Source organism: Centruroides vittatus, unplaced genomic scaffold (assembly GCF_030686945.1).
Source record: "Centruroides vittatus isolate TY-2023 unplaced genomic scaffold, ASM3068694v2 contig_564, whole genome shotgun sequence".
NCBI lineage: Eukaryota > Metazoa > Arthropoda > Arachnida > Scorpiones > Buthidae > Centruroides > Centruroides vittatus.
The window spans coordinates 1,486,466-1,514,373 of NW_027122335.1; the positions used below are offsets into that span (position 1 = coordinate 1,486,466).

Consider the following 27,908-nt stretch of genomic DNA (forward strand, 5'->3'; position numbering starts at 1 on the left):
TATTTAATAAATTATAAAAACTTTTTATTTTCTAAATGAAATTAATTGCAAAGTTATATTATTTATACTATAACATTTACAATGAACCAAACCTAATAAATTACACATATCACATTTATTTGGCCATTCTTCTTAAACCAAGAACATTACGAATCTGAAAAATAATTTCAAAAATCAAGAAACAGTACAAATTAGAAAAAAATTTATTTGAAATACAACTTTTCTTCTTTAAAAAAATTAAAAATATATTATTTCTTATTTATACAAGGTATTTATTTATATAAATAAATTATTTATATAAGGTATTTATATAAAACTTCTTTATATTGTGCAAACTAATTATGGAGAATTATGTAGATTGAAAATCAAAAGTGTTCCATGTTATTAAGGAATTTTATAGGCTTGTCACTAGAAAGACGTGGGACTCCTCTATTATGGTCACATAAGTAAATGTAAAATAATCTTAAAACAATAAATGCTAAAAAAACCAATTTTTTCAGCTAGACTTATACTCCTGTAATAGAAATAATGGAAAATTGTCACTTTTTATGTATTTCAAGAAAAGCAATTTTTTAATTATGAAACATACATGATATAATGAGAGTATTTTATCATCTAAAGTCATTAAAATATCAATATTACTTAAGCAAAATATAAGGTTTTAAATAAAAATGTTATGTAATAACATAAAATTATTGTGACTTATTGCTGACTTTTATTAGTATCTGATTTATTCCAGCTTTACACTGTTTTTATTTCAAAATACCCAAATCTCTTTGTTCTATCTGATCTATCAGCTTTATAGTTTATTTGGCAAACTTTAGAATTTATTGTTATATTAAAACTAAATTACTATAAAACTAAGTCATTTAATAATATGGAATCAGAGTATTCTTTTTCCCATACATTTTTCAGTATTTCATATAAATTATTATTGAAATTATTGGATTATTTCCATTTTCAGTAAGAAATTTGAAATAAATTATTAAATTATTATAATTAATGATAATTATCTAATAAATTTATAATTATTGATTAATATAAATATTTGATAAACTGATTTAATCATAGTTCCTATACAGGAAAAAGTTAATGTGATTTATTCATTAAAAAGATTAAAATGGTTTTAATAATTTATTTAAAAATGTAAAAGTTTATGAATATATAAATGAATGTATTTCACCTGCCCTTTTCCTTTTATTTTGAGGTAACTTCAATAAATATAGCAAACACTGCATATACATTAAAATTTGGTAAAAAAGTATGTTTGCATTTTGAAGCAGTGACTATTTTCTTGTTCCAGCTTATATAAAGCTAGATTGATATTATGTAATTTCTCTCATTTAACTCTAAATGACAAATTTGCACATCAAGCAACAAAGTCAAACAGGTATCATTCTGGAAATTTTACAAATTGTATATTATACTTTTTACGTGTGCTATCACCAGAGGAGTTTTTTATGTTTTGGATGTTGAGGCAGATGAGAAGCCTCCAAATAAAGATTGACTTTGCTGTAAGACTGTTATTTTCCTGAGGTTGAGAAAGAACGTAAGAAGACTTTTTATTGTATAGTCTTTTATATTTTTTGAAAATTTACAATTATCATCCTGGCAATTTTACAAAATACAAAAAAAAGTCAAACAAGTTAAAGTTTATCATTTGTTGTTCAGAAACTGATCCAATAAACATTAAGATTGTATACCACATGATGATCTATTTCAATTCATTTAGTAACATTTGCCAATTTTCAATTTATGGCACGAAAATGAATAAAAAATTAATAACTACCATAAAACTCAATTTCTTGATTGAGTTATTAAATTGGTAGTTATCCAAAATATTAAGTTATGATTTTAATAAATGATAGTTGGAATGAAAATTGATTCATTGATAAAAATTTATTTACTTCTTTAGTTAACTGAAATGTTTACTTCAGTACAAAATAAGTATTTTATCAGTTTTCTAAATGTAAATGGTAATTTGTTTCTGATTAGTCATCTAGTATAGTGGTGCGAAAACTATTTTCATTTCTGACTGACATTTTGTGTAAAATTTTTTCGTGACCCCTGGATAGACAGTAGACTTTTTTAATCATCAGCATAGTTAAAGTGAAATTCTTTCTGGGATTTATGCTTATATTTCTGCCTTATTAGAGGTCTGAATAAAACACATAATTTTATGAAACAATGGTTTTATTTATGCATATGGGTATAAATATTTATTTAATTAAAAATACTTTTAAAAACACTTTATATCATAAGAATTCAATATGAGGTATGCACTTGTAAAGAGCTCACGATTGCTTCTATGTTCGGATCTGTATTGGAAATCGCAAGCTGCAAGTTATTTGTCTGTATTAGTTACTAATACAGACAATTGTTTTTGTAAAAAAAATATAGTTTTATTTTTATAAAAAATATAATTTCATTTCATTATTTTACTGGTACATGATACTTTTTGAAGAAAAGCCTTATAATTTTTATTGTCAAATAAATTTCTTTGAATTTGGCAACCCGAAAAATTTTCTCACAACCCCTCTGGAAATTGTGACCCATGGTTTGCACACCACTAATCTAGTAAAATAACATAGTCTGAACACCTTGTTGGTAGTATGACTTCAGAAGTATTTATCAAAATGATCTTTATCACATAGTGTGACAAAGCCTAAGATAAAAAGTTTATTGATCCTGTACAATTCTGGCTTTCACAGATTTTATTGTATTAGTAGTTAATGCAAGTTTAAGTAACTTTACATTCTGAACATTTTGTCAAAACTATGTCATAAAATGGTCTTAAAATTTCATAAAATATTTTGGTTACAAACTAACAATAATCAGAAATGTGATAAAGTAAACTGTTTATTTCCCAATAAAAGCATTTCCATGTTATTAATGGAATGATTATTACTGGATGTTTGTATAATTGTAAGGATGACTTCTATTACTCATCATAAAATCCCTAAATGTTTTTATGCATTTGGTCTTGGATTTTTAATTCATGGTTTATATACAGTTCATTATTAGAACTATTGTGTTAATAAAATTGCTACAATTTATACTATTATTTCAATATAATCAGATTTATGAAGATTGGGGTTATTGTACTTTATACCATTAAATTTCTATAATTTATAGTATTTATATAATATATATAAATGTATATAAAGTTATATCAGCATTATGCTAGTTATATATATTTTATTAAAATACTTAATAATAATATTTTTATAAAAATACTATAAAAAGCTATTATAAATTAAATTTGCAAATAGAGTAAAAGAACAAAATTTTAAAATGCAACTTACAGTAAGCATACTCCCTAAAAAGAGATCTGATAATAATTCTTTATTTTCTTGCAACTGAAATAATATTATTTTTAAAACAAAAAAAATTACATAATAAATATGTAAAAATCAATACTATACAAATATGTTTATACAGTGAAACCTGTGTAAACTGTACTCACACAGTACCAAATATTTTTTCCTATTTAAGCAGGTTTCTGTTTTATTAAGGTTCTGTTTTAGACAAATTTTGCTGTATTTATTCATTTATTAATAGAGCAAAACTTGTCTAAAACATGATACCAATAATGATATCTAAAAAAATATCTAAATCAGAATAAAGTAGCTAGTAAAAATATTCTGTTTATTTTTTGATGTATACACTGTGCTTTATTGGAGACTCAAAACATTAATACTACAAAGTTCAAATTATTTTTAAATCTTTTTTGATTATCAGAGTCATTTATCCACAAAAGAAACCTTTGATCAATAGTTATTATAACCAGAAAACTTTCAAATTTAAACAAATTCTACACAAATAATAAACTTATCATGAGTTAATGTGCAATTAAAACTTTTAGAATTTATTTAAATTTGAAAGTTTTTTGTCCTACTGATTTCAAAGATTCTTTTGTGGACATAAATCTCTAATAATGAGACAAAAGTTGAAAAAGTATTTAACAATAAAACAGAATATGACTAAATTTTAAAAATTGGACATTAGTCATAATATACTTCTTATCAGTGGTGGCTCATGACTGTCTAATATAGGGGTGCCAAGTAATGATTACTACTATACATGACAAATTATACATATACAGTTTGTTATTTAAAGTAAAATGAATTTATTTTAATTAAATTAAAAATATGTTTTAAGAGTCAAAGAAGCACCACCTTTAAACAGCAAAAAATATTTGATCTAATGCTTCTATCTTGCTTTTTTTGTTTTCAGGTGAAAATAAATATGTTTTGTTTTAACTTTTGACTAAGACTATCTCTCTTTGCTAATCAGAAACTACACCAGTATAATAAGTCCTATTTATAAACAAGGTCCAAGTAGACAATGTAAAAACAAAAATAAAAAAACATTAAGGACATAGAGGTAAAAAGTTTCTATGTTGCTGCTTAAGTATTGTTTTTTGATCTTAATTTTAACATTGTTGTATGTGGTTATTTTGTGTATTTTAAGAAGGCAATATATTATATTATACATGGTGAGTCAAAAGTTCCTTGTACTCTTTTCATTCCAAAAATATTGAAGATATATTAATTTTGTTAATAGTTACGTAGAAAGTCACATATAGAGAATTGGATAGGTTACATTATCTCTGCTCATTAAAAAGTTACAACAGAAGTGACCTTAAAAATGATATTCAAGGTCCCATCCATTTTTCCATGCATGACTTCCTATGTGACTACATTAACAAAATTAATATATCTTCAATAGTTTTGGAATGAAAAGGATGCAGAGGACTTTTGACTCACCCTGTATAATATATAAATTATATAATTTATATACAGTATAAATAATTATAGTATATAATTAAATTTAAAAAATATATTTTTAAAATATAATTAAAATAAATAAATTTAAGATTCAAAATATTTTCTGTTTCATATTAACATTTACAGGTCACAGAGTGCTCTGCACCCCTACTCTGACCCAGTAACTAATTCCTGCCATGCACCTACCTGCAACAGCACTGCTAAACAATGTAGTGCTATTTTAAACATTTTATGGTATCTTGAGACGTGGTGGCTGAATAAGCAGGGTGATCTCTGAGTGGGAAATGGCCTTGAAAGATAGCACTGCACTGTATACCAGTGCTTTATAGAAGAGCATATGGCACCTAAAGTGCTTTAATAGAATCATTTTTATTTCAGATACTGCTTTGATCAGCAGTAATTTTGATTTAAAAAAAAAATTGCTTTCAATTGTTTACAATAATTTACATGATTAATATGTAATAAAAAGAGAGACATTATTCTGTGATTTTATTTTTCATTGGGATGCTGAAGTTCTGTAGTGCTTATCATGAACCACCACTGCTTTTTACCAATTTATATAATATTAATATACTGTATTTAAAATTAACACATATCTAAATATTCATTTTATAAAAATGTTCAGTTTTCTTTTAATTAGTATAACTTTAAAATTTTTTTCTCATACCTGGTAGGAAAAGTTTTTCATATTAATAAATTCCAACATTCGTCTATCTAAGAACAACCAAGTTGTTCTATAATCTTCACTAGAATCCTGAATTAAGCAAAGTTCTGTAATCTTGTACATAGTAGCAAGACCAATTCTTTTTCCATACCAAGAAAGCTAAAAAATATAATATTTGTAATAAAAAGAAAATAAAATTATATTATCAATTTCGTATTGTTAGTTTTATTACAAAAATGTCAACATTGATCTCAGTTATTATGTCTTTGCTAGTTAAATACTAAGTAAATATTATCATTAAGAATAATAATATCACTAGTAAATAATTAGTAATTTTGATATAATCAGCTGATGTTAGAAATATTAATAACATACTTTTCAATTAAATTGTAGAATTTTGTAAAATGGCAATTATGTTTAAAAATTAAATTGAAAGTAAATAAATGGTGATTCCTTTTTCAACAGAGTGTCTTCAATTTAATTTTTAAACATACTTTTAGTTGATTTTTGAAAATATGTCTTTGTATTTAGTATACTTAAATTATGGATGAACTGAATAGGAGTTTTTGGTTGAATACTTAATAATTATGCAGATGTTACTGTTGCCAAATACTAAATATTCTTTCCTTTCTGACTACAGAATATCAAATGTTTGGCCAAATATCAGCTGATTTATTTGGAACTACTTGAAACAGAGGGCTTAGAGTCTAAGTCTTAGAATAAGGTGAAGGGCAGCATCTTCTATTCAATATTAAAAATTATACATAAATTTTTAATATTATACATTTTTATTTAAAAAAAATTATCATTACTAATTAAATGTTGTAGTTGAGGTTCATCATTTTTTGGCAGATCTACCAAGTAGTATATTTAGTGAATGCACAGTATGTTTAGAGAAGTTGGAAGTATTTATAACAACCAACAAAAATTGCTTACTTCTTAGGAATGCAGAAGCATTAATATTTCTTCCTGCATTCATGTTGTCTGCTCTTGAATTCTGATTGTTAATAATTAATTAATGTTTACATAATATCTCTGTTAATATATTTTTTTAAACTAATAAATGAAGATACTATGTACAATATTGATAGGTTTCTGTATACTCATGATGTCATTGTAAATAAACATAGGTAAATTAGAAATAAACAAATTTATAATTCTTAAATTAAATTAAATCAAATCAAACTTCAGACAAGAATGTATTTTTGATAAGTCAATTGTATTATGGAATCAACTATTCCCACACTATATCAAATTAAACAATTTTAATGTATTTAAAAAAATCTTTTGAGAAACTTCTGTGGTCTTACGCCATAATTTTTTTGTATATTTTTTATATATATGTATATATATTCCTCTTTCCCTTTATTTCTCTACCCTTTGTTCCCTGCTCTCTTTCTTCTGGAAACTTCTCTCAGTGGGTGGCAACGAACTGGTTATAAGACAAAGAAAAAGGGATAGCCTGCAGGGGCTAACAGAGTGATAGACTGGCCACCTTTTGGGCCGAGACGAGGAGCTGTGAGGATGTGTTTAGTGAGGTCTCCAGGAACTTCGCGCCGACGGGAGCACGAAGGAGGCAGCAGACCGAACGTTACGGAATCTAGAGAAGAACTCTAGAAATCTGATAGAAGGGCTCTTCTGGAAGTCTATCGGAAGAACACGAAGTGGAAAATTCGAACATTATGATCGTCGAATCTCGTATCGTCCAAGAAGGCCTGAGTTGTAGCCACCATCACGAGTTCACTAGCTAAGTTTGGGTACCCGTTCTTGTCTTGTTCTGTCCTATTTTCTACATCTTCTCTTTCCCTCTCTAGCATAAGTAGTTTTAAGTAATTAGTTATAAGTTTCTTTTTCGCGCCCCTTCTGTAACGCGTCGCGTACATCAATTCTTTTGTCGCGAGTTTTTCGACTACGATTCTGCCGAGTTTTAAGTGATTTTGTAAAAGGAGTGTCGGAATACAAACGTGTATCGAGAATCCTGTATAATTTAACAAACGCGGGTGAAAATTAAAATAAAGTTGTTAAAATTTCCTTTATCCTCTCGTCGGACTTATTTTTCACCACGTGCGTTTTACAACACTTCTTTGACATAAAAATGTTAGTAAAAAATTAATTACATCTGTACAACTAAAATATTAAATATGTTAAAAAAAACGCTGATGTATTGTGCTAATAGTTTCATTTTATTTTATTTTTGTTCTGTTTTTCCTTGTATTAAGAGCTGAAAAAAGCCTGTGCTATGTACCTGCTACATGTAGATATGTTCTATATTGTAACAAAATAAGATAAATAAATACTAGGACATCATGCAACTTTGTCGTATCATGATAGAATTGAGGTCAAGCCAGAAAGAAAAAAGCAATCCCTGCACTTGTTAGACACAGAAGAGGCAGTCCTTGTACCTGATGGCCACGGGAGACAATCCTTGCACTGGCCCAGTATGGGGAGAAGATCTTTGCACTTCCCAACATGGAGAGGTGACCTAAGAACAAAGCAATTTATGACGATTGCTTTGTTCTTGTGTTTTGTTCATTTTTTGTGCCTATTTTCTGTTAGGCATACACAATGCTGTTTTTATTCTTGACCTTTTAGACCTAAATTCTGTTAGGCATGCTCAGTCACATCAGAGAGCATGGGTGTTGTCACTTTGTTTTTGATATACAAAAGTATTAAAGACATGAACTCCTATTTTTTATATTTAAATGGACTCTCATTACATTTTTGGATTCCTCACTGCAATTAATAGAAAATGACAAAGTTATATCAAAATCAGCCCATTAAATTTTGACAACAAACTTGATTCTATAGTAAAACCCATAGAAGTTGTGGTAGCAACAATGAAACATCACATGACAAAGTTGCATGATTTCTGCAATACTGCTTTGTCATGTGCACTTGTGAAATGAACTTATATTTTAGAAATGAAGTCATAAACCCTCATTTTTTATTATATTTTTGGATTCTTCATTGCAGTTAATGGAAAATGACAAAGTATAATCAAAACTGATCAAACAGATTTTGAGAACAAACAATTCTGTAAGCCACATAGAAGATTTGCTTAAGATAATTTATTAAAGTTATATTTACTTCAAAAAGGAATAAATAATATTTTTAAATATCTGAGATTTCAAAAGTTATTTTCATTCTATTTTGTGTTTTATGTTTTATCTCTCTCTCTCTTGTCCAAACTAAAATGACATTTTTAGCCAAATAGTTGAGCATTGTAGTAAAGTATATCAAAGTACAGTCTTTAGTATGCATCTACTTTACTGATACTTTATTGTTATTAACAAAAATATGTTAAAAATTGTCATTTTAATCAATATAAGAATTATGTTTCTAGACAAGAGTTATGCTTTTTAACAGTATTGATTTCAAAATTAAATCTTAGTAAACTATCATTTACTTAATGATTATTATTGCCTCACTGTCCCTTATTTCCTTATTATATATTTTGTCAACGTGGACATTAATTATTAATAGGACAATTATACTGGTTTTAAGCTTTTACTTTATTCTTTATTAAGCTACCTGTAGCTTAATAAAGAAAATCTGTTTTCTTTAAGAACTTTTATCCTCAATTCTTGCGTAAAAGCTTAAAACCAGTATAGTTGTCCTATTAATAATTAATGTCTACGTTGACAAAATATATAATATCATTTACTTAAATTTAATTTTAAATTAAATGTGAGATCTGGAATCCCCTTGAACGTAAAGTTTTACTAAATTATATCCGAATTATTAATTACCCCTTTATATTCGGATATAATCCGAATATAATCCGAATTATACTAAAATTGTTCCCCATATCGACTCGAAAATTTTCCTATTATAAACATCCTGCTAAAAACTGTCCTGGATATAAACATCCTGCCTAAAAACGGTCCTGGATGAGAAAATATGCGTCCCCGTCCGTATAACTGTCAACTATCCATTGTTCTTACGCTGAGTACAGATCATCTTGCAACTTAAGTTTATAGTTAGCGCCCGAATTCGCCGTATTGTTTCCAATCCCGGAAACACCTATGGCCTAAGCACCTGCACGTGACCAAAATTCCCAGCAAAAAGATATATATAAGATGTTTCCTTCCTCCCCCGGTGGAGAGTCTTTCATCGATTAAGATCGAGTCGCGATCTTACCCTTTGTGCCTACGGAATATATTTGACTATTGTGCCTCCAGTGCCATCGAACCTTCCCTAGAAAGGAATATTCGATCATCGTGACGAACAGCATATTTGAATTGCTGATTGTCCCAGAGGTATGGAACCCGTTTATGTGAACTCTCTCTCTCCCGTCGCGTGATAGGGATATATAGCTTATATATATATATGTCACCCCTTTTAATGTCAGATTTTTGTAACGTATATTTTGTTTCCATTAAATCGTTGTTATCCTGTTAAATGGTGTCTTGGTTGCTCGAATATTCGCTTATCGTCTTACCACGACTCCACTTTCCCTCCTACACTCGACCAGATAAAAAGCAGTCCCGTCCCTACGGGATCCCTACTGACAAATTAAGCCATTTCTGACAAGTGGGCAAGTCCCCCCCCCGACTTGTTGCCGACATTAACCAGAGGTCTGACCTCGTTGTCCCTCCTCGGTACCCACATAAATAACAGAATATAATTAAAAATATGGATCATTATATAATCTATTTTTATTATTATAAATATTAGTGGTTATTTGATGGCTTTTTAACAACATTCTCCATTTACTAATTATCAAAAATTTAATGAAAAATTAATTGACAGCCAAGTACCTAATAATCTAATAATTAAACAACAACACATAACACTGGGGAGTATTAAATAATGTACCATGAGAACCTATATACGGTGTGTAATAAAAAAAAACAAAAGAGAAAGTTCACCACAAATATATTTGAACTGCTCAGAGTTCTTCAGGTGTTAAATGGAATTTCTAATGGAACATAAAACATACGAAATATGAAAATTTGAAAAAAACATTCAAATCCGTTACACAAAACAAACGAAAATGTTCACCATTCACATTTGTGGTGAACTTTTTTTTGTTTTTTATCACACACTTGATATAGATTCTCAGGGTATGTTATTTAATCTAATAATTTATGAGGTTGACCATATCACAACACAGAAAATTTGTTTGGGTCAGGTAATTGGGAATTTATAATTAAATGACTTGTATGAGCTCACAAAGGAAGAGTGAACCAAATAGTAAAAATGTTATATCACATCAGCATGGAATTATGAACTGAAAAAGTAAATAGGTAAATATAGAAAATTAAGATTCAATCAATAATGTCTATTTTTTGACATATTATATTGAGCAACCAATGCAAAAGACTAATGTTAGATTATTTATTAAGATGAAAAAAGTGGCAAACATCATCTATCCAACAGTTAATTATTATTTACAATATATTTACAAAACTAATATTTGGCTAACATTTATAAGTATGATTATCACAGTTGACATAATAATTTGATTAACAAACTAATTAATAACTATTTAAGATTTCATTAAATATTTAATTATTGTTTTAAATTCATGAAAAAACACTATCTTAATTAATCACTTTTCAATTTGATGTAAACAATATTTTTTCCAATGCTTTTCAATATTTGTTATTGTTGTAGCAGTAATCTATACCCTATAATTACCATTATTTTCAAATATTTAATATTAAGCAAAATTCCAAGCAATATATTTAATATTTTATTTTTAAATTTTATTAGAATTTAAAGCAGCTATTAACCTGAGTTTTGATTAAAGTCAAATGAATTGTCAGATTATATTGAGCTATAATACAGCTACTATTTAATAATTATATGTTCAGTAATTTTGCCTAGAGGTAGGCATTAGGCACCATCTCTATATCTGAATATTTAATTATTAAAGTATTAATTATTACATAGTAACCCTATTATAGGCTGATACAATCTGGCAGATTGTTTGTCATTTATTAAAATTTTTTGATGAATTTAAGGGCAGGGAATAGAGTGTTAAGAATAGTGAGAAATGTTTACATTTCTCACTATTCTTAACACTTATCCATTATCCTCAAAAGTATCTTAGAAAATACAAAAATCAATGTCACTTATTATCATTTGGTCCTGGAATACACTTTATTTAACAAACTACTTTCAATAAATTAAATATGAAAACTACTAAAACAGTGACTTAATATTAATTTCATTACTTACATCAAATGATTTATCACCTGCAAAAAACCAAATTGTATCTACTAGATCCATTAAATTACTCAAAGCAGTTGGCGCATTTTGAGGCATCATCATTATTGCCATTGCCTAAACATATTGAAAAAAATTTTAAATAATAATAATTTAATTTTTTTTTAGTATTTAAGAAATACTTTCTAAAATAGAAAAAGAACAAAATACAAATATTAATATTTAAAATATAATCTCTTAAGAATATTAGAATTTCTTGAAAAAAACAACTAAATTTAATTTCAATTATTATTATTTGTAAATATGAAAATCTGAAAAGTGAAAATTGTTTAAAATTTTAATTTTAAATAAAATTTTGAGTTTAAAATTTTTAATATTTTTTTTACAAATCAAATTATTAACAAAGACAAATTTTGGAGTCCCATTAGAAAGTATTGACAAGAGATATAATCTAAAATGGATGATCTTGTAATGAGTGTTTTTTGGAATTGAATGCATTCAATAAGTTTAAATTTTGTTCTGAGAATTTTAAGTTTTTTGATTATAAAAATTATTTGTTCCGATATGTTCAAAAATTTTTAAAATTTTTGTCCTGAAAACTAGTTATAATTATGCGTGTATCCTAAAAACAGTCTCGTTTGATTGAAAAGTGCTTGAAAAGCGAGATTTATTGGATATTATTCAAATAAAGCAAGTTTCTCATAAATTTGAAAGAACTTTGAAGAAGTAGTAACAAAACCGAGTAAATTCTAGATTTTTCAAATTGCATTAACAAATTTTAAGTTATACAGGAATTTTCCCTGAAGAATGATTGTTTTGAAGAATATCAATTTATTAGAAATGAAATTACAAAACTCATTAAATCATTGAAAAAAAAAAGATCAGTTCCAGATATGAAATTTTAGAATAAAATTAACAAGAATGTTTGAAGTGTTCTTGTTTCTTAATGATATAACTATTCATCCTTATACTCTAACAATGTACTGTACAGCATTCTATTCCTTCTGACTGAATCATTCAGATTTCATATTTTTTTATCTGGTTTTTGAGTTAGGTCCTGTATTCTTTAAAATTAATCAAGTTTCTGATATTTTAATTTGTAAGAATGCATAATTGGAACTTTTTAACACAGATATGCACAACTTTATGGAAAGCTGTGAGCTAGATGCAGTGATCTAGCATTCTGACTAAAAAAGATACTTTTTAAGCACTAAGTCAAAAGAATTTTTTTGGATTGTTGTTAAAAATGCACATTTCATTGTTCACATCAAAGACTGATTTGAAAATATCCATCTTGAAAACAGCTATTTTATTTCAAAAAATAAAAAATAAAAGTAGCATAAAACAAAATTACGTGAGTATAGTAAATAACTGAAAATTTTCTTTTTCAAACCTATTTATCTGTTCTTTCATTCGGGAAGCCATACTCAACCAATAGATACTTTTTCATCTATTTGTAATTTGGAAATTCTTCTCTGATGTCACTTTTGTCTTCATTTGGTTGGGAATCCATGGTTAATAACATTATTCTGGCTATCTTTTACTCACTTTGAAAGGTCCAAAATATGAAAAAACACTTGCACCAAAGTTTGTAAAATATCAAAAAGCTTTATTCAACTGTAACTCTTAACTACTGGACTTACTGACTACAAAACAAAAATTATGATTTCAACAACACTAATTAGTATAAAACTCAAATAATATAAATTTCAAATTCAGTATTTACAACAATGACAAAATTGATTATTAGTACACTCTGCAAAATCTCAAACAATTAAGCTGATTAAGGAAAATAACTTAACAGAAAAAAATTCTAATCGGCATAAAATCAAACAATTCAACAGCAGAAATGAAGTCTAGCTTGTTTTGTCTGTTTGATAATGGTCTTTTATACACTGTTAATTTGCATATTGAATATGCTTACAAAAATTAAAATGTTTCTTAACTTGTGTTTCTATTAATATCTGGTTACAAAAATATAGTAGAATGTTATTTAATGTTTTAATCATATTTAAACCCTAAATTAGTAGGATGCAATTCCATTCATTACTAATATTTCAGTATGAAATTATGCAAACAAAGTTTTGGTTTGAAAGTGTTGAGATATCAATTGAGGTTTAACATAACTCAACTTTCAAAACTCAAAATAACTGAAACAAAAAGTAAAATAAATAATGTAAGTATCAGTAACTAAATACAACAGACTGAGTAGAGTCTCTACAGTCTGTCACTCACCAGTCCAACACTCCACAGGGTAATGCATATGAAAACAAGCAATTATTTACTGTGACATCATCACAATGCCAGGTTAAAATTTTTAATCATATTTTTAATTCATTTAGTTTAAAATATATGCTTTCCATCTCAAATTATTAGTAGTATCTTGTCCCTGTACATTATACTTTTCTTTGTTCAGTGTATGCTGGAATTTGCATTTAGGTGTCAAGTAGTTGTTCATACTTTTCTGTTAGCAAAGGAGTTGTGCCAGTCATCTATACTACGTTCAGGGGAAAAGTTTTGAATTAAAACAACATGACTCCAACTTGCATCTTAAGTCTTTCATCTATCTATCTATCTAACTCAGATTAATGAAAGACAGATGGACAGACAACAACAGTGGGAATTTATAGGTTTATAATTTTTTCAAATTGCAGCCCAATTTTCATGTTACTACTTGTTGAAATATGCAACAGTGAGATTAATGTACATGTTTACTCTCAGTCACTAGTTGTTTGTTGCATGTGCTGTTTAGAAAAACAGTCACAACTGTGATTATATGATAAATTAACCTGTAACCAAGTGCATTTTTTTTATTGTACACTATGCACATACACGCATACAGAATCCAATAAACAACAATTTGCTGTAATCTGACACCCACAGATTCAACATATATAAGATTACAAAGACTCTACTGTATAACCAGTGCTGTAACTAGCCATTCTTGTGCCCTGTACAAGAATTTACATTTAGGCCCCTTAACTAATTAGGTTTGGGAAATTAATAAAACAAATACATGCATTTTGGGCCCCCCTTCCAAGTGGGCCCTGTGCAGGTGCACCTGTTGCACCTGCTTAGTTATGGCACTGTGTATAACTATAAAAAATTCGCTTGCCTCATCACACTCTCTTTTAGAAAAAATAGAAAATAAAAAGAGAAGTAAATGAGAGGTAAACCAAAGATGACTTATCAATTCAATGTTCATTTTTTCAACTGTAGCTCATGCAGTCTGATATATTAATAAAAATTACAAAAAGACAGTAAGATCAGAATATGTATAATCCAGTAAATTCCACATATTTCACTGTTTTAGATTTTTTTGCTTCAGAAAATTTTTAAAAATATCACTAAAATATTGTATAGTATTACATCCTTTCTGTCAAATACAATCAAATATCTAATGTTTGGTTTCTTTTTGGTCATGGAATATATTGATATTTTCATCAAATATTTTATGGTTTTCTATCATTTTTGTAATACTGGTGATATTAAGACTAATAACAAGATACCATTCTGTTTAAAAATGTTGTATGGATTCATAATTATTCATTTTTTAATTGTAAACATATTATTTCTCATATTTCATGAAATCAATTTTTCAGCAACTTTTCAGTAATCTAAAATATCATGTATTTATTTATTAACATGAGCACTATTATTAATACTTAATTCAATAATTTTCAATAGCATTTCAACAATTTCAAGAATATGAGATAAATTTTCTATTTTTAAAGTCGGGAGCCTACCAGAGAACAGTTTCTCCTTTAGCAATTGTTTTTTCTTCTTAAAATTTTTGTCCAAATTAAAATCTTTTGATTTAACAGATTATCATTTAAAAAACGTAATAATATTAAATGTTTCAATATCAGCTTTCCTAAGATAAACATAAGGCTTTATAAAAGCACTTCATATGAATTTTAAATCCATAGTAGATATATATAATCTATATTTGGATAATAATAGCAAGTGGATGATGGAATAAAACTAGAGTGACATAAACTTCTCTAGCATGAAGGATAATTAAAATTCCAAAACCAAATTTTCAGTAATCCAATAGTTATATCAAATTTAATCTAAAATTATTTCTTATTATTAAATTTAACACAAGATGAAACTCTAATTGTTTACTTATTTTACAAAATTATTCTGTTTAATAATTAATTAGCTATATTGTAGATCAAATATAATTTGATGATAGTTATTTCATTTATTATATTATTCTGATCGTTTGAATATATCAGAAACTAGCAAATGAGCCAGCTGTTGCTCGGGCAAAAAGTAATGATAGCGAAGATTAAGATTATTACATTATAGTCAATCTTAGCTGTTTTCACATAATGCAAGAATTAAGTTCCCTGTTTTCAGACCAATTCAAGAATTTTTAGATGGGTCTAAAAATATGTTCGATCTCCCGCAAAAACACAAAAAAAAACCACATTTGTGCCTGTAAATCTTGCACGCCACTTTCTCTTAACACTTCCATTGTTAAGGAATACACTTCTTTCATCCCCATATGGTAACCTGCTAAAACACAGTTAAAAACAAAAAATTGCATCTAAAATAGTATAGTAGAAGCTGAGTTCTTTAGGATAAGCCTTAATTCTTTTCCTCTCCCCCGCAGGGGGTGGGAATTTCCAAAAATCTTTTCTTATTAGTATACGTTCTCTTGATGTACCCTAACTGTGTACCAAATTTCAAATTTCAACTCCTGAACGTTTGGGCTCTGCACTTATTATTATTATTATTATTATGTTGGGTTAAGTGAGATATACTCGGTTAACACCGGTGGCTGTGTACTATGCCGGACCAAATTCAAGGCATAGTAACCAAAACAGAAATTAAAGAAGTGTATCAGTGTGCGTGTCTGTATTCAGGAATTTTCTCATAATATGACATGTATTCAATATAGTGGCCTTCTGTAGTGTGATGTATGTGTTTCTATTCAATTGTAATGTGCCCAGGCTTTTGTGTAGTGTGTGTGGTATGACACCTGTAGAGGAGAGAACAACAGGTACAATAAGCACCCTATCCATCCTCCACAGATGCCTTATTTCCTGGGCGAGTTCTGTGTACTTGCTAATTTTTTCAGTTTATGCATTTTGTATGTTGTGAGTGTTTGGAATGGATATGTCTATAATGTATGTGATTTTATTGTGTTTGTCAATGAGTGTGATGTCTGGTCTGTTGTGGTAAATTGTTTTATCTGTGATTATGGCTCTGTTGTAGTACATTTTGTGCGTGTTGTTTTCCAATACTGTCTGTGGAATGTATTTGTAGTATGGTTCGTGGATGTCTACTAATTTGTGTTTCTTCGCAAGCTCTTGGTGTATTATATTTGCTACTTGATTATGTCTGTGTAAATAATCTGTCTGTGCCAAGAGCTTGCAACCAGAGGTGATGTGTTGTATAGTTTCTGGCATGATGTGACATTTTCTGCATGTGTCATTTGTGAGTGTTGCATCTTTGAGTATGTGTTTTCTGTAGTTTTTAGTATTTATGACCTGATCCTGTATGGCGATCATGAATCCTTCCATCTCCCCATTATTATTATTATGTTGGGTTAAGTTAGATATACTCGGTTAACACCGGTGGCTGTGTACTATGCCGGACCAAAGTCAAGGCATAGTAACCAAAACAGAAATTAAAGAAGTGTATCAGTGTGTGTGTCTGTATTCAGGAATTTTCTCACAATATGACATGTATTCAATATAGTGGCCTTCTGTAGAGTGATGTATGTGTTTCTATTCAATTCTAATGTGCCCAGGCTTTTGTGTAGTGTGTGTGGTATGACACCTGTAGAGGAGAGAACAACAGGTACAATAAGCACCCCATCCATCCTCCACAGATGCCTTATTTCCTGGGCGAGTTCTGTGTACTTGCTAATTTTTTCAGTGCATGCGTTTTGTATATTGTGAGTGTTTGGAATGGATATGTCTATAATGTATGTAATTTTATTGTGTTTGTCAATGAGTGTGATGTCTGGTCTGTTGTGGTAAATTGTTTTATCTGTGATTATGGCTCTGTCGTAGTACATTTTGTGCGTGTCGTTTTCCAATACTGTCTGTGGAATGTATTTGTAGTATGGTTCGTGGATGTCTGCTAATTTGTGTTTCTTTGCAAGCTCTTGGTGTATTATATTTGCTACTTGGTTATGTCTGTGTAAATAATCTGTCTGTGCCAAGAGCTTGCAACCAGAGGTGATGTGTTGTATAGTTTCTGGCATGATGTGACATTTTCTGCATGTGTCATTTGTGAATGTTGCATCTTTGAGTATGTGTTTTCTGTAGTTTTTAGTATTTATGACCTGATCCTGTATGGCAATCATGAATCCTTCCGTCTCCCCAAAGAGGCATCCCCGAGCTAACCAGCTGTTTGACGCAGTTTTGTCAACAAAATCCTGGGCCAGATCGTAAGGATGCCTGCCGTGGAGTGCCTTTCGAGCCCACGATTGCTTAATGGTGTCTATGCTTTATTATTATTATTATTATTATTATTAATTATTATTATTATCCACTCATCTAGATTATATACAGGGTGGGCCAACGAAAACGAAACGGCAGAGTGTTCGCGTTCGTCCAAGCAAATCGCTCAGACAGGTCGATTTTATTCTCGAGGGGACATCTTATGCAATAAAGTTTTTGCGAATCTGAATATTAACTAAACAAACATTTTTTTCGAAATAAATGTTTGTTTAGTTTATACAAAATAAATGAGTTTTTAAAATTTTTTGTTCTGTTGTATTCAGAATTGCAAAAACTTTATTGCAAAAGATGTCCCCTCGAGAATAAAATCGACCTGTCCGAGCGATTTGCTTGGACGAACACGAACACTCTGCCGTTTCGTTTTCGTTGGCCCACCCTGTATATATATAGATAGAATACATAAATGTCAATTCCTTTATTGTCATTTCATGTGAATAATGTTCCATATTTCGAATTTAAAAGTTCCAGAACATCCCGGAATATTCTGGAATGTTGTGGAATGCTCTCAAATGTTCTGGACTGTTCTAGAAATTTCTAAAGGGAGAAACTTCCAGCCCTTATTTCTTCAACAGCATGCCCTTCAGGTAAAAACGGGAACCTTCTTCATGGATGGGGATAGAGGGCTACCACACCATATAACTCCCTTGATTGTACTGGGACTCATTTTTGAGTTTTAGCAGCGAGAACATTGTACACTTACTTTTATAATATATATTGATTCATTGATCACTTTAGAATATGTAAATGACATTCAATGGAATACTAGATTCTATTTCAAATTTGTTTCAATTTATATAAAAAATAAACTGTTAGATCAATTATCTCCTTGCAAAGCATTAATTTATCAAGAGCATTTTGATATAAACTTCAAAATATTTTTCCTTTATTATATAAATACTAATATGATATTTGTAAAATATTTTAAATAGTAATCTACAATGGTAATTGACTTTATCATTATAAATAATATATGTAAAGACAAAATTGATGAATTTTAAATTTCAAAACTTTATTTTTATGATATTAAAATTTATCTTATCAAAATTGCAGTCAATATCTCTACACATTAAATAAATAATAAAATGACATCTAAAAAATAAAATATTTTTACTTTATACCTGTGGCCATTTATTTATGTAAGGAATTATCATACGCAATTTTGTTTCTATTGCATATCTAAGAAACAATTGTTCTTGATTTTGACCAATTCTGAAAATATTAAAAATAAATATATAAATAATCTAATTATAAATATAAACAATAAATACAGTTTAATATTTTAATAATCATATTTATCATTAGTGGAGTAAAATGTGTTTACATATACAATGTATTCAACAGAGAGATAAAACAATTTTACTTCACCACTTAATTAAGGTGACCAGATTGATGCATGTAAGAATTTTTGGATGTTCAGCCTATGTTATAAAACCTAAAGATTGAAAGAAACTAGAACCTAAAGCCACAAAACTAATTTTTGTAGGATACAAGAGAGCATCGAAAGCTTATCGATTAGTTGACACAAAAACTGATAAGATAACAATAAGCAGAAATGTTCACTTTCTGGAAAATGTCAAGCACAGAGACTCCAAAATCGATATACACGATGATAATGAAAATTCGAAACAAGTTACAATAGTTAATAATATGAATTTAAAAGAAAAATGTGAAATGAAAACAAGGGAACAAGAAATGGAAGAAACTGGCATACATTTAAGGAGATTGGAAAGAACTACTAAGGAAGTACCTCCTATAATGTTAATTGAAACAATAAATTTATCAATGACAAAGGACAATCAAAGTTGTATTTGACTTTTAGAATTAAGAAAAGCACAACAGTGCATGAAACATATCGACACAAAATACGATTTTGTACATGATTTAAAGAATTCGGGAGAAATTACTGTAATCTATTGTCCGAGTGAACGGATGACAGCCGACTTGTTAACAAAGCCACTAGATGCGAATAAGGTTAAGAAATTTACTTGTGATATTGGATTGTATTGATATTAATGATCAATCATCGAGGGGTGTGTTGGAATCAAAGATCGAAATTATTGTCAAATGTTATATGACATCATTACGTACAATGAATTGTGTTGCAATGTTTTGTAAATGTTCTTCCGTTACATAATAAAAGGTTAGTGGTGCTGTTGACCCCTCAGGGACAGTGACCTCATTTCACACTCCCCTTTCCAGTACTGACCTTCTGTGAGTCAAGACAGTGTAATCTTTGTGTATTCTTTGTTTCTTTGTTATATAACCAGTTACGTGAGTCTAACTAGTTTTTACTAATCTCTCCAACAAGTAACATCTAGTCTAACAGGTTAAACATGTTCTTTAGAATCACATTTCTTTGGGCTTACTGTAACTGATCTATGAAAACTGACACTTCAATTGGTGGAAAAATATAAATTACCACATCATTTTAACACAGAAAAAAGAATTGCGGAGAAGAAATGATACTATAAATTCATAAAAGATAACCCTTCCTTGTCTTTATGCACTTTAAAGGTGGCCTCAATGGCAAGAGCAGAAAATAAAAAGATATGATCAGTGGAAAGATACAAACAATAGAAATTAAAAAGAAAAAAGCCAAAAAAAAAAAAAGGAAAAGCGATTGGTTTTGTAATGTTTGTGTAGAAGATCATAAAGAAAACATGATTCAGTGCTTAAAACGTAAGACATGGATGCATATTCTACGTGCTGGAGTTGATAAAAAACATAGAAATATGTTTGTGATGTTTGTATTAACTAAATATGTAATTACAAATCCACACTACCTAACACTGGATTAAAGTTAATTACCGTATTTTACAGACTATAAGACGCACTTTAATTTTTAAGCATTTTTAAGCATTTTTTTTTTTTTAAATACCTATAAGATGCTACGGACTATAAGACGCACCTGAATTTTGGAGGCAATTTTTCGAAGAAAAAAATGCGTCTTATAGTCCGTAAAATACGGTACGAACCTCAAAGCCTGTTACTGGTATGAAAGTAATATCAAAAAACGAAAAAACAGATTTCCACAAACATTTTCAAACCTCCGATAGTACTTTGAATTTCAATCATGTTCTTATTTAATGGCATTCTAACGGAAATTCGTCGCCACCTGAAGAACCACCATTGGAGGTTCAAAAACATTTGTGGAAATCTGGTTTTTCGTTTTTTGATGTTAATTTCACACCGGTAACAAGCCTTGAGGTATGTAATTAAATATGGGATGGTGACATGATAAAAATATTTATATTTAAATACATTACTTAAACAAAAACAACTAAAGCCTGTATGTCTTAATTTTATTCTTAGGTACGACTTAAGATGTAAGTGCTATCACTTAGGAAACTGGTTTCCTTAGTTGTACCAATTTTAGTTTAATTAGTTTTGTTAATTTCATATAAAAAGGTACAGATGTTTCGAACTTTATCATAATAAATAACAACAATGTTTCCAACAGTTTTGAATGAAACAAATAATTCTTGTTTATTTAATGGATCCAACAATTTATACTTGATTTTTCTTATGGGGGTACGACTTGAGCAACTTTACTCTATTTCACATCTTTTACCTTTAAAATTAATATTTAATTTTGAAGTAAAAATAGAAGCTAAAAAGTAATGAATATAGTACATAGATTTAAATTAGTAACTTTTTAGTAATTATTTCTTACTTGTCTCTGAAATCTGAAGTTTTCAATTTAGATTCCAATGCACGATTACTAGTATAATAAAAATGATGAACAAGTTCTGCTCCACCATTTGGAAACATTCCATGAGCAATACCAGGATAGCCAATTTTCTCAGCACCTGCAAAACAAAAGGATTTGGAAAAAAGATACATGCATGTCATTGTGTTAGGTAACAATAAATATCACATATATACCAAATGGCCTTCATTTGGTTTATATGTGATAAACTTTCTCCATTCAAAAACTCTGGTGATAAATCTAACACATTTCACTTTTATTTCTACACATCAGTGGTGTAGTGAGGGGAATGCAAGGGGGTCTATCATGCCCCAGGTGCCACTCACAGAGGGCGCCCAGATGATCTCCAAGACGAACTATATGTGTTTCTGGAGGGGGGAGGAGTGCCAATAAAGTGTCGTGCTCCGGGCGCCAGTTATGTTCGCTACACCACTGCTACACACACAAAAATAGCCCTAGTTCTACTTAGCATTACAGCAACAATAGAAATTACATATTTATAAACAAAATTGTGACTGCTAAATTCCAAATGTTCGAATTTAACAAAATATTCTAGAATAAGAATAAAATCACACAGATACATAAATAAAATGATGGAGTACAATGTAATAAAAGAATGGTCAACTATCAGTAATAAATGACAATATAAATTTTGAACAATTCAGGACTTGTGAACAACATTTGCATAAACACACAGATATACGGGGTGTTTTTTTAAGTCCTGCCAGATTTCAAAGTGCTGTATCAACCAGATGGAATGTCACAACACCATGAAATAACTTGTGAAATATTAATTATACTTCAAAGTCAATGGTGTAGCAAGAAGGTCTATCATGCACTGGGCACCACTCGCAGAGGAAGAGCCCAAATGGTCTCCAAGACAAACTATATGTGTTTCTGGAGGGGAAGGAGTGCCAATAAAGTGTCGTGCCCTGGACGCCAGTTATGTTTGCTAAGCCACTGTTCAAAGTTTGATGGCAATGTACAGTACAGCTGTTTAACACCAGACCTCCAGCTGTGCTCCAGTGACATTCAAGCACACTGTTTCTAGAATCCCAAAAGAGGATTATGTAAGAGCTACACGATGTACGTACATTCTGTAGCTCTTACATAATTTTTGCAGATATATTTAAAATGGGACTGAAGAGGGGCATTAAGCCCAAAATGCATATCCTTTAAATCATAGGAAATAAACCTACTTTTTCCACTCAAAAAGTTCCTGTGTGATTTGTTCTCAACAGCAACTTTGTGCTAATTCTGAAGGAAATACAATTCATTTAACTTGTTCAGCTTTATGAATGTATCCATGATTTCTACAACCTCAAGTAAAATAGGTTTCCATCCATTTCCAGATTAACTGCTAAAGATTTGTTTCAATTATGCTAAGAAAAATAAAGAAAAAAATAATGCAAACTAGATATGAATTCCAGATCTCTTCTTCTTACTTTATTTTGGAAAATATTCTGAAATAAAGTAACACTGGAAGTGATTTATGTCAAATATAACAAATTTAAAAATAAAATAATGAGTTACATAATTTATGTAATATTATATATTAGTTTTCCTGCTAAATTACATTTAATATAATTTAGCAGGAATATAATTGCATCTAATACAACAATATTTTCTCTATTTAAACTATAATTAATTGTTGTTGAATGCAATTAATATTATAATTATTTCTCTAGAAAAAAGGGGCGGAATAATCATTAATTTGACTATGTCCATTTACGAATGAAATATGAATTTAAAAAAAAACCTAATTGTATTGAAATATTATGGAAATAATTTTTAGATGACGCACACATACATTAGTCATAATAATAATTTTACAATATTTAAAAGCAATATTAAAAAAATTAAACAAAGATGTGTAATAACTGGTATATGTGGTTTAATAATTAATCTATATAAAATTTGTATATCCAATGTAAGGTGATTGCTTGTGTCATATTCAGTCTTTATTCAGGCATGTTATTAATGTGTTTTCACTTTTGAATTTAAATCCTTTTGGTTCCTTTATTGCTATTCTTCTTTCTTTATTTTTCTTAGCATCAGTTTTGTCCAGAAGAAGCATATACACTAATAATATAAAACTTGATGAGTAAATTCAAACAAGGATAGAAGAGTATTGGGAGAATATTATTAAAAAACAAAGGTAAGGTAAGCTTAAGTTAAAAGTTAAAAAATTAAGAGATAAGAAGAGTAATTATTTAAAAATTCAAAAAGAGGTTAAAGAGAAGATAAATAAAAAGACCTAAAGAAAATAATTAGAAAGAGTAAAAAATATATTAAAGAATAAAAAAACATTTTGTCTTCACAATCTGTCATTTTCACAGTCTCCACTGACAAACCAAAAAAACATAAATTGCCACTTATAGAGACAACCTTTTATTTGAGGCTAAGCCTCTGTAAGAAAAATGTAAATTACTTAGAAAAGTCATATGATACCAGGGCCGAATTTACATAAGGACATTTGGGGCCTGTGCCCAGGGCCCCCACAAAACTATGTTTGAACATAATTTTTTTTCCTATTACTGCGACATCCTAGTGTGGCCTAATCACGAGGGCCACAGGTAAAGAAAACCAAACCCGGGAAAAAACCTATAAAACATCAAAAAATTTTGGGAAAAAATTTTACATAGGTATTTTTTAATTAAATTAAAATAATTAGTTTTACACAATAAAATATATGTATGTTTACAATAACCTTATTTTTAAATGAAATTTACAACTTCCTAGTTGAAATCTAGTTGAAAGTACAGTATTTTGCGTAAATTCTCTAAATCATCAAATTTGCCTACTCTTAAAGGGCCCCACCGAATTTGTACCCAGGGCCCCTGGATTGGTAAATCCGGCCCTGTATGATACCATAAATTAAAACAAATAGTTCATTAAGAAATAGTTATATTAAGAAATTCTTACTATGTAAATTGCTGTCAGCCACTTAATGAACTACTGGCATTTATTTTAATTTATGATATCATTGCCAAAAGACTTTTTAAACAATTTACAGTTTTTTATAGAGACTTTATATTAATTTTCTGTTCTAGAAAAAAATTTAATTTGTATTTTAGATCAATATGAAGTTTTTTACATTAACATATTAAATGACCACAAATTAAAAATAACAAGTAACAAGTCAATTAATTAAAATCGATAATTAAAAATTTTGTAAATTATTTAAAAACAAAACTGGCGTTACCTGCAGCTAAAGCATCTCTACTCCAACCATGTTGTGAAACAAATTCTAATCCAGCATCAAGAATTGAAGTTTTAATATCATCTTCATCATTATTAGCAGTTTGTGAATGAATATTAGAATCTTCAGTTGTAGTTGAATTAAAATATTTGCTGCAATCTATAATTTAATGAATAATTAGTAACAATTCTGTTCTTAAAAATAAAAATAATAATAATGACTATGCATTCTGCTGTAACAATAAATTATGAAAACAACACCAATTTAACAGAAAGATTAATTTTTCATCAAATGTTTTCAGTCCTCTTCATAGATCATATTCAGATTCTTTATCTCAGAAAAACAAATTAGAAATTGCAAAAAAAATGTTTCAAAATTAAATGTGCAAAAATAATTTTAAAAGAATAGTATACATATAAATATAAGAAATTGAAATAAATATACAATAAATACAAATTTATAAATTATGAAATAAGGCAAATTTCTATGCAGAAAAAAAGTGTGTCTGCATCCATAGTTTTTACTTAAATATTTCCATCCATTCTACCAGGGCTGAACTGGTTAATTAAACAAGATTTTTAGCACAAGTTTTTTTTTAATATAATATCAAGGACAAATTTTGTTTCCAGTCCAGCCCTGCATTTCTCAATAAGTGCACATGATGGAGAGGTAACGTTTATGACTTTAGCCTCATTTTTAAAAATTTCAGCATCTTCCTGGTGGCAAAGAATGATAACTGCTGATAAGTTTATTACATGTACTACATTTGTGTACATAAAAAAGTTTCTCTAACTTCCTACTAGTATACTCTATGTATGTGATGTTCAATTTCATTGCCTCCAAATTAACAGGTATCCTAAAATCATGGAAAAACAAAACAGATTTCAGAAAAGCTCACAATGCTACATTCACAACTATAAAAGAACACTCTTTAAAATCTTAAAAGTTAGTAAAATGTCTTCAATTATCTCCAAAAAATTATTCAATAAAACAAAAAAATTAATTATACTGTATAATAAAGCATACAAATTAGCTGTGCAGAAAAAAAGCTTCATTAAAGTTGTTATTCTGTATATTTTATGCATATAGTGCATATATATGCATAAAATATATACAGCATAATTATATGCATATGCTACAAAAATTTTTAGTTCTAACATGTCAGCTTTTTTACTCATTTATTAGCTTTTTTCACCCATCTTTTCAGCTTAATTGAACAGTCAATGTTGGCAGATGTGACTACTTAAAATGCGTTAAAAATAGAAATAAAAGAAATGCTTATAAGTAATATTCTAATTTGTTTGTATAGCTGCATGGTGCTGAAATGCAGCTGAGTAAAAAATTTTCAGGCAAGAAATTTGTTACATGTTCATATAAACATTTTTGCTTAGAATTACTCTTAGTATCATCTCCTAGAATATTGCAGGATTTCTCCTAAATCATCTTGTATACATTTGGATCATCATGAATGTTTTGTATATAGATGCTCTGCTGTCAGCTGTGTAAAAGCATCTGTGCAACTTTAGAAACTGCTTCAGTGTATGTCCATACATGCATACAGCTTAGAGCAAACATGGTACTTTTCTGTTAACGGGATGCCAGCTGATATGTATGGCATCGGGTAAGATTCAAGCTCCAAATGAGAAGTTTCGCACATTTCCATAGCATTGCCACTTTTACAAAATCACTGACCCAGACAGCAAGTCAGGTTTGTTCGAACAGAAGTTCCTGATGCATGCGCAATGTCATTTTACAATACAAAGAATAACGTGCATGCTGGTTCTAAATCAGTTACAGTTAGGGACTAAGCATAAACAGAGTAACATGGTGGAATGGCAGATAAGTTTCAGTGAGTGTGAGGTCTTTTGTTGTTCAAATGGTGTAAATTTATAACAATATTTGCGAGAACTTCATTGTAATTTCGCAATTTCTATGAAATTCCCGGACAAAGTCAATTCCTGGACTGTCCAGGTGAAAACCAATGGGTGGTAACACTACATCTCCAGAATTGACCCATTGCAAGATATTTGCCTCCAAAGGTCAGTTTTTAACATGTATCAGCATAATGCCTATTCTACGTGCTTCACACGTAGTCATGCCCTTCTGTGCTCACAGTTCACACCCAGGAAAACTATATAACATCAAGTACTTCACAAACAGTCAAGTGAGCCACTCGAAGCCAGCACAGTCTCATGGGCCAAATAGTTAAATGCGATAGTCTCGGCAAAGCAACGTGGATGACAGTATTATGCGTCAGATTAAAGTTACAACTGGCGTCCCGTTAACAGAAAAGAACCGAATAAGGTAATAATTTTAATGTGATGTAAATGAGAAAGTTTATTAATTTATAGAAACAAATATATGTGATCTATAATTAAAGCATTGCATATAATCTTGAAGTGATCTTGAAAACCCAAACTAATAAGAACCATTCTAAAAATATATCATAAAATCAAAATTGTTTTATTCAGTGAAGTCGTGTATCAAACTCAAAAATTACAGTCGAACTTATGTCGTTTTATAAATATCGATAGAAAATTTCAGTATTATAAGAATAAATTCCTAAACAAGCTAATGTAACTTTCCACGCAAATGCAATTAATTAAAGCTTCCTCCACCAGGTGTCCACTGATGTTAAAAAATAAACATGTGTGTAAACATACATTAAAATTCGATTATATTATTAATGAATTAATGTAAAATACAAATATCTCACTGTAAATAGAAATATTAATTCTAGGTATCAACGATAAGAAACGAAATCGAGAAATCAACATCACGCTATTATTCGCCATCTTTAATTTGTCAAAATTTAACGTCAAGAGAGTTTGGGCGCTTTAAATGTAATTATCGAAATTTTGTGGAAAATGAATTAAATTACATAAAA

At 29.0% G+C, this 27,908-nt stretch overlaps 2 protein-coding genes across 11 annotated transcripts in view; one reads left to right on the plus strand and one right to left on the minus strand.

The window, feature by feature from the left end:
• Coq9 (ubiquinone biosynthesis protein COQ9, mitochondrial) lies at positions 1-27,826 on the minus strand. Its single transcript, XM_067274856.1, has 8 exons — positions 27,738-27,826; positions 25,025-25,180; positions 21,784-21,919; positions 19,229-19,319; positions 11,641-11,745; positions 5,458-5,613; positions 3,306-3,359; positions 1-154 (listed from the first exon to the last, which is right to left on the minus strand). Exons 1-8 carry the CDS (start codon positions 27,814-27,816, stop codon positions 116-118), a joined length of 816 nt encoding a protein of 271 aa, XP_067130957.1. The 5' UTR covers positions 27,817-27,826; the 3' UTR covers positions 1-115.
• The window catches only part of LRR (Leucine-rich repeat), a 159,868-nt gene continuing 159,672 nt past the window's right edge, over positions 27,713-27,908 (plus strand). For all 10 annotated transcript variants that reach the window (XR_010881313.1, XR_010881314.1, XM_067274815.1 and 7 more), the window contains exon 1: positions 27,713-27,864. The gene's annotated coding sequence lies outside the window, so the exon portion shown is untranslated. The remainder of the gene's footprint in view (positions 27,865-27,908) is intronic.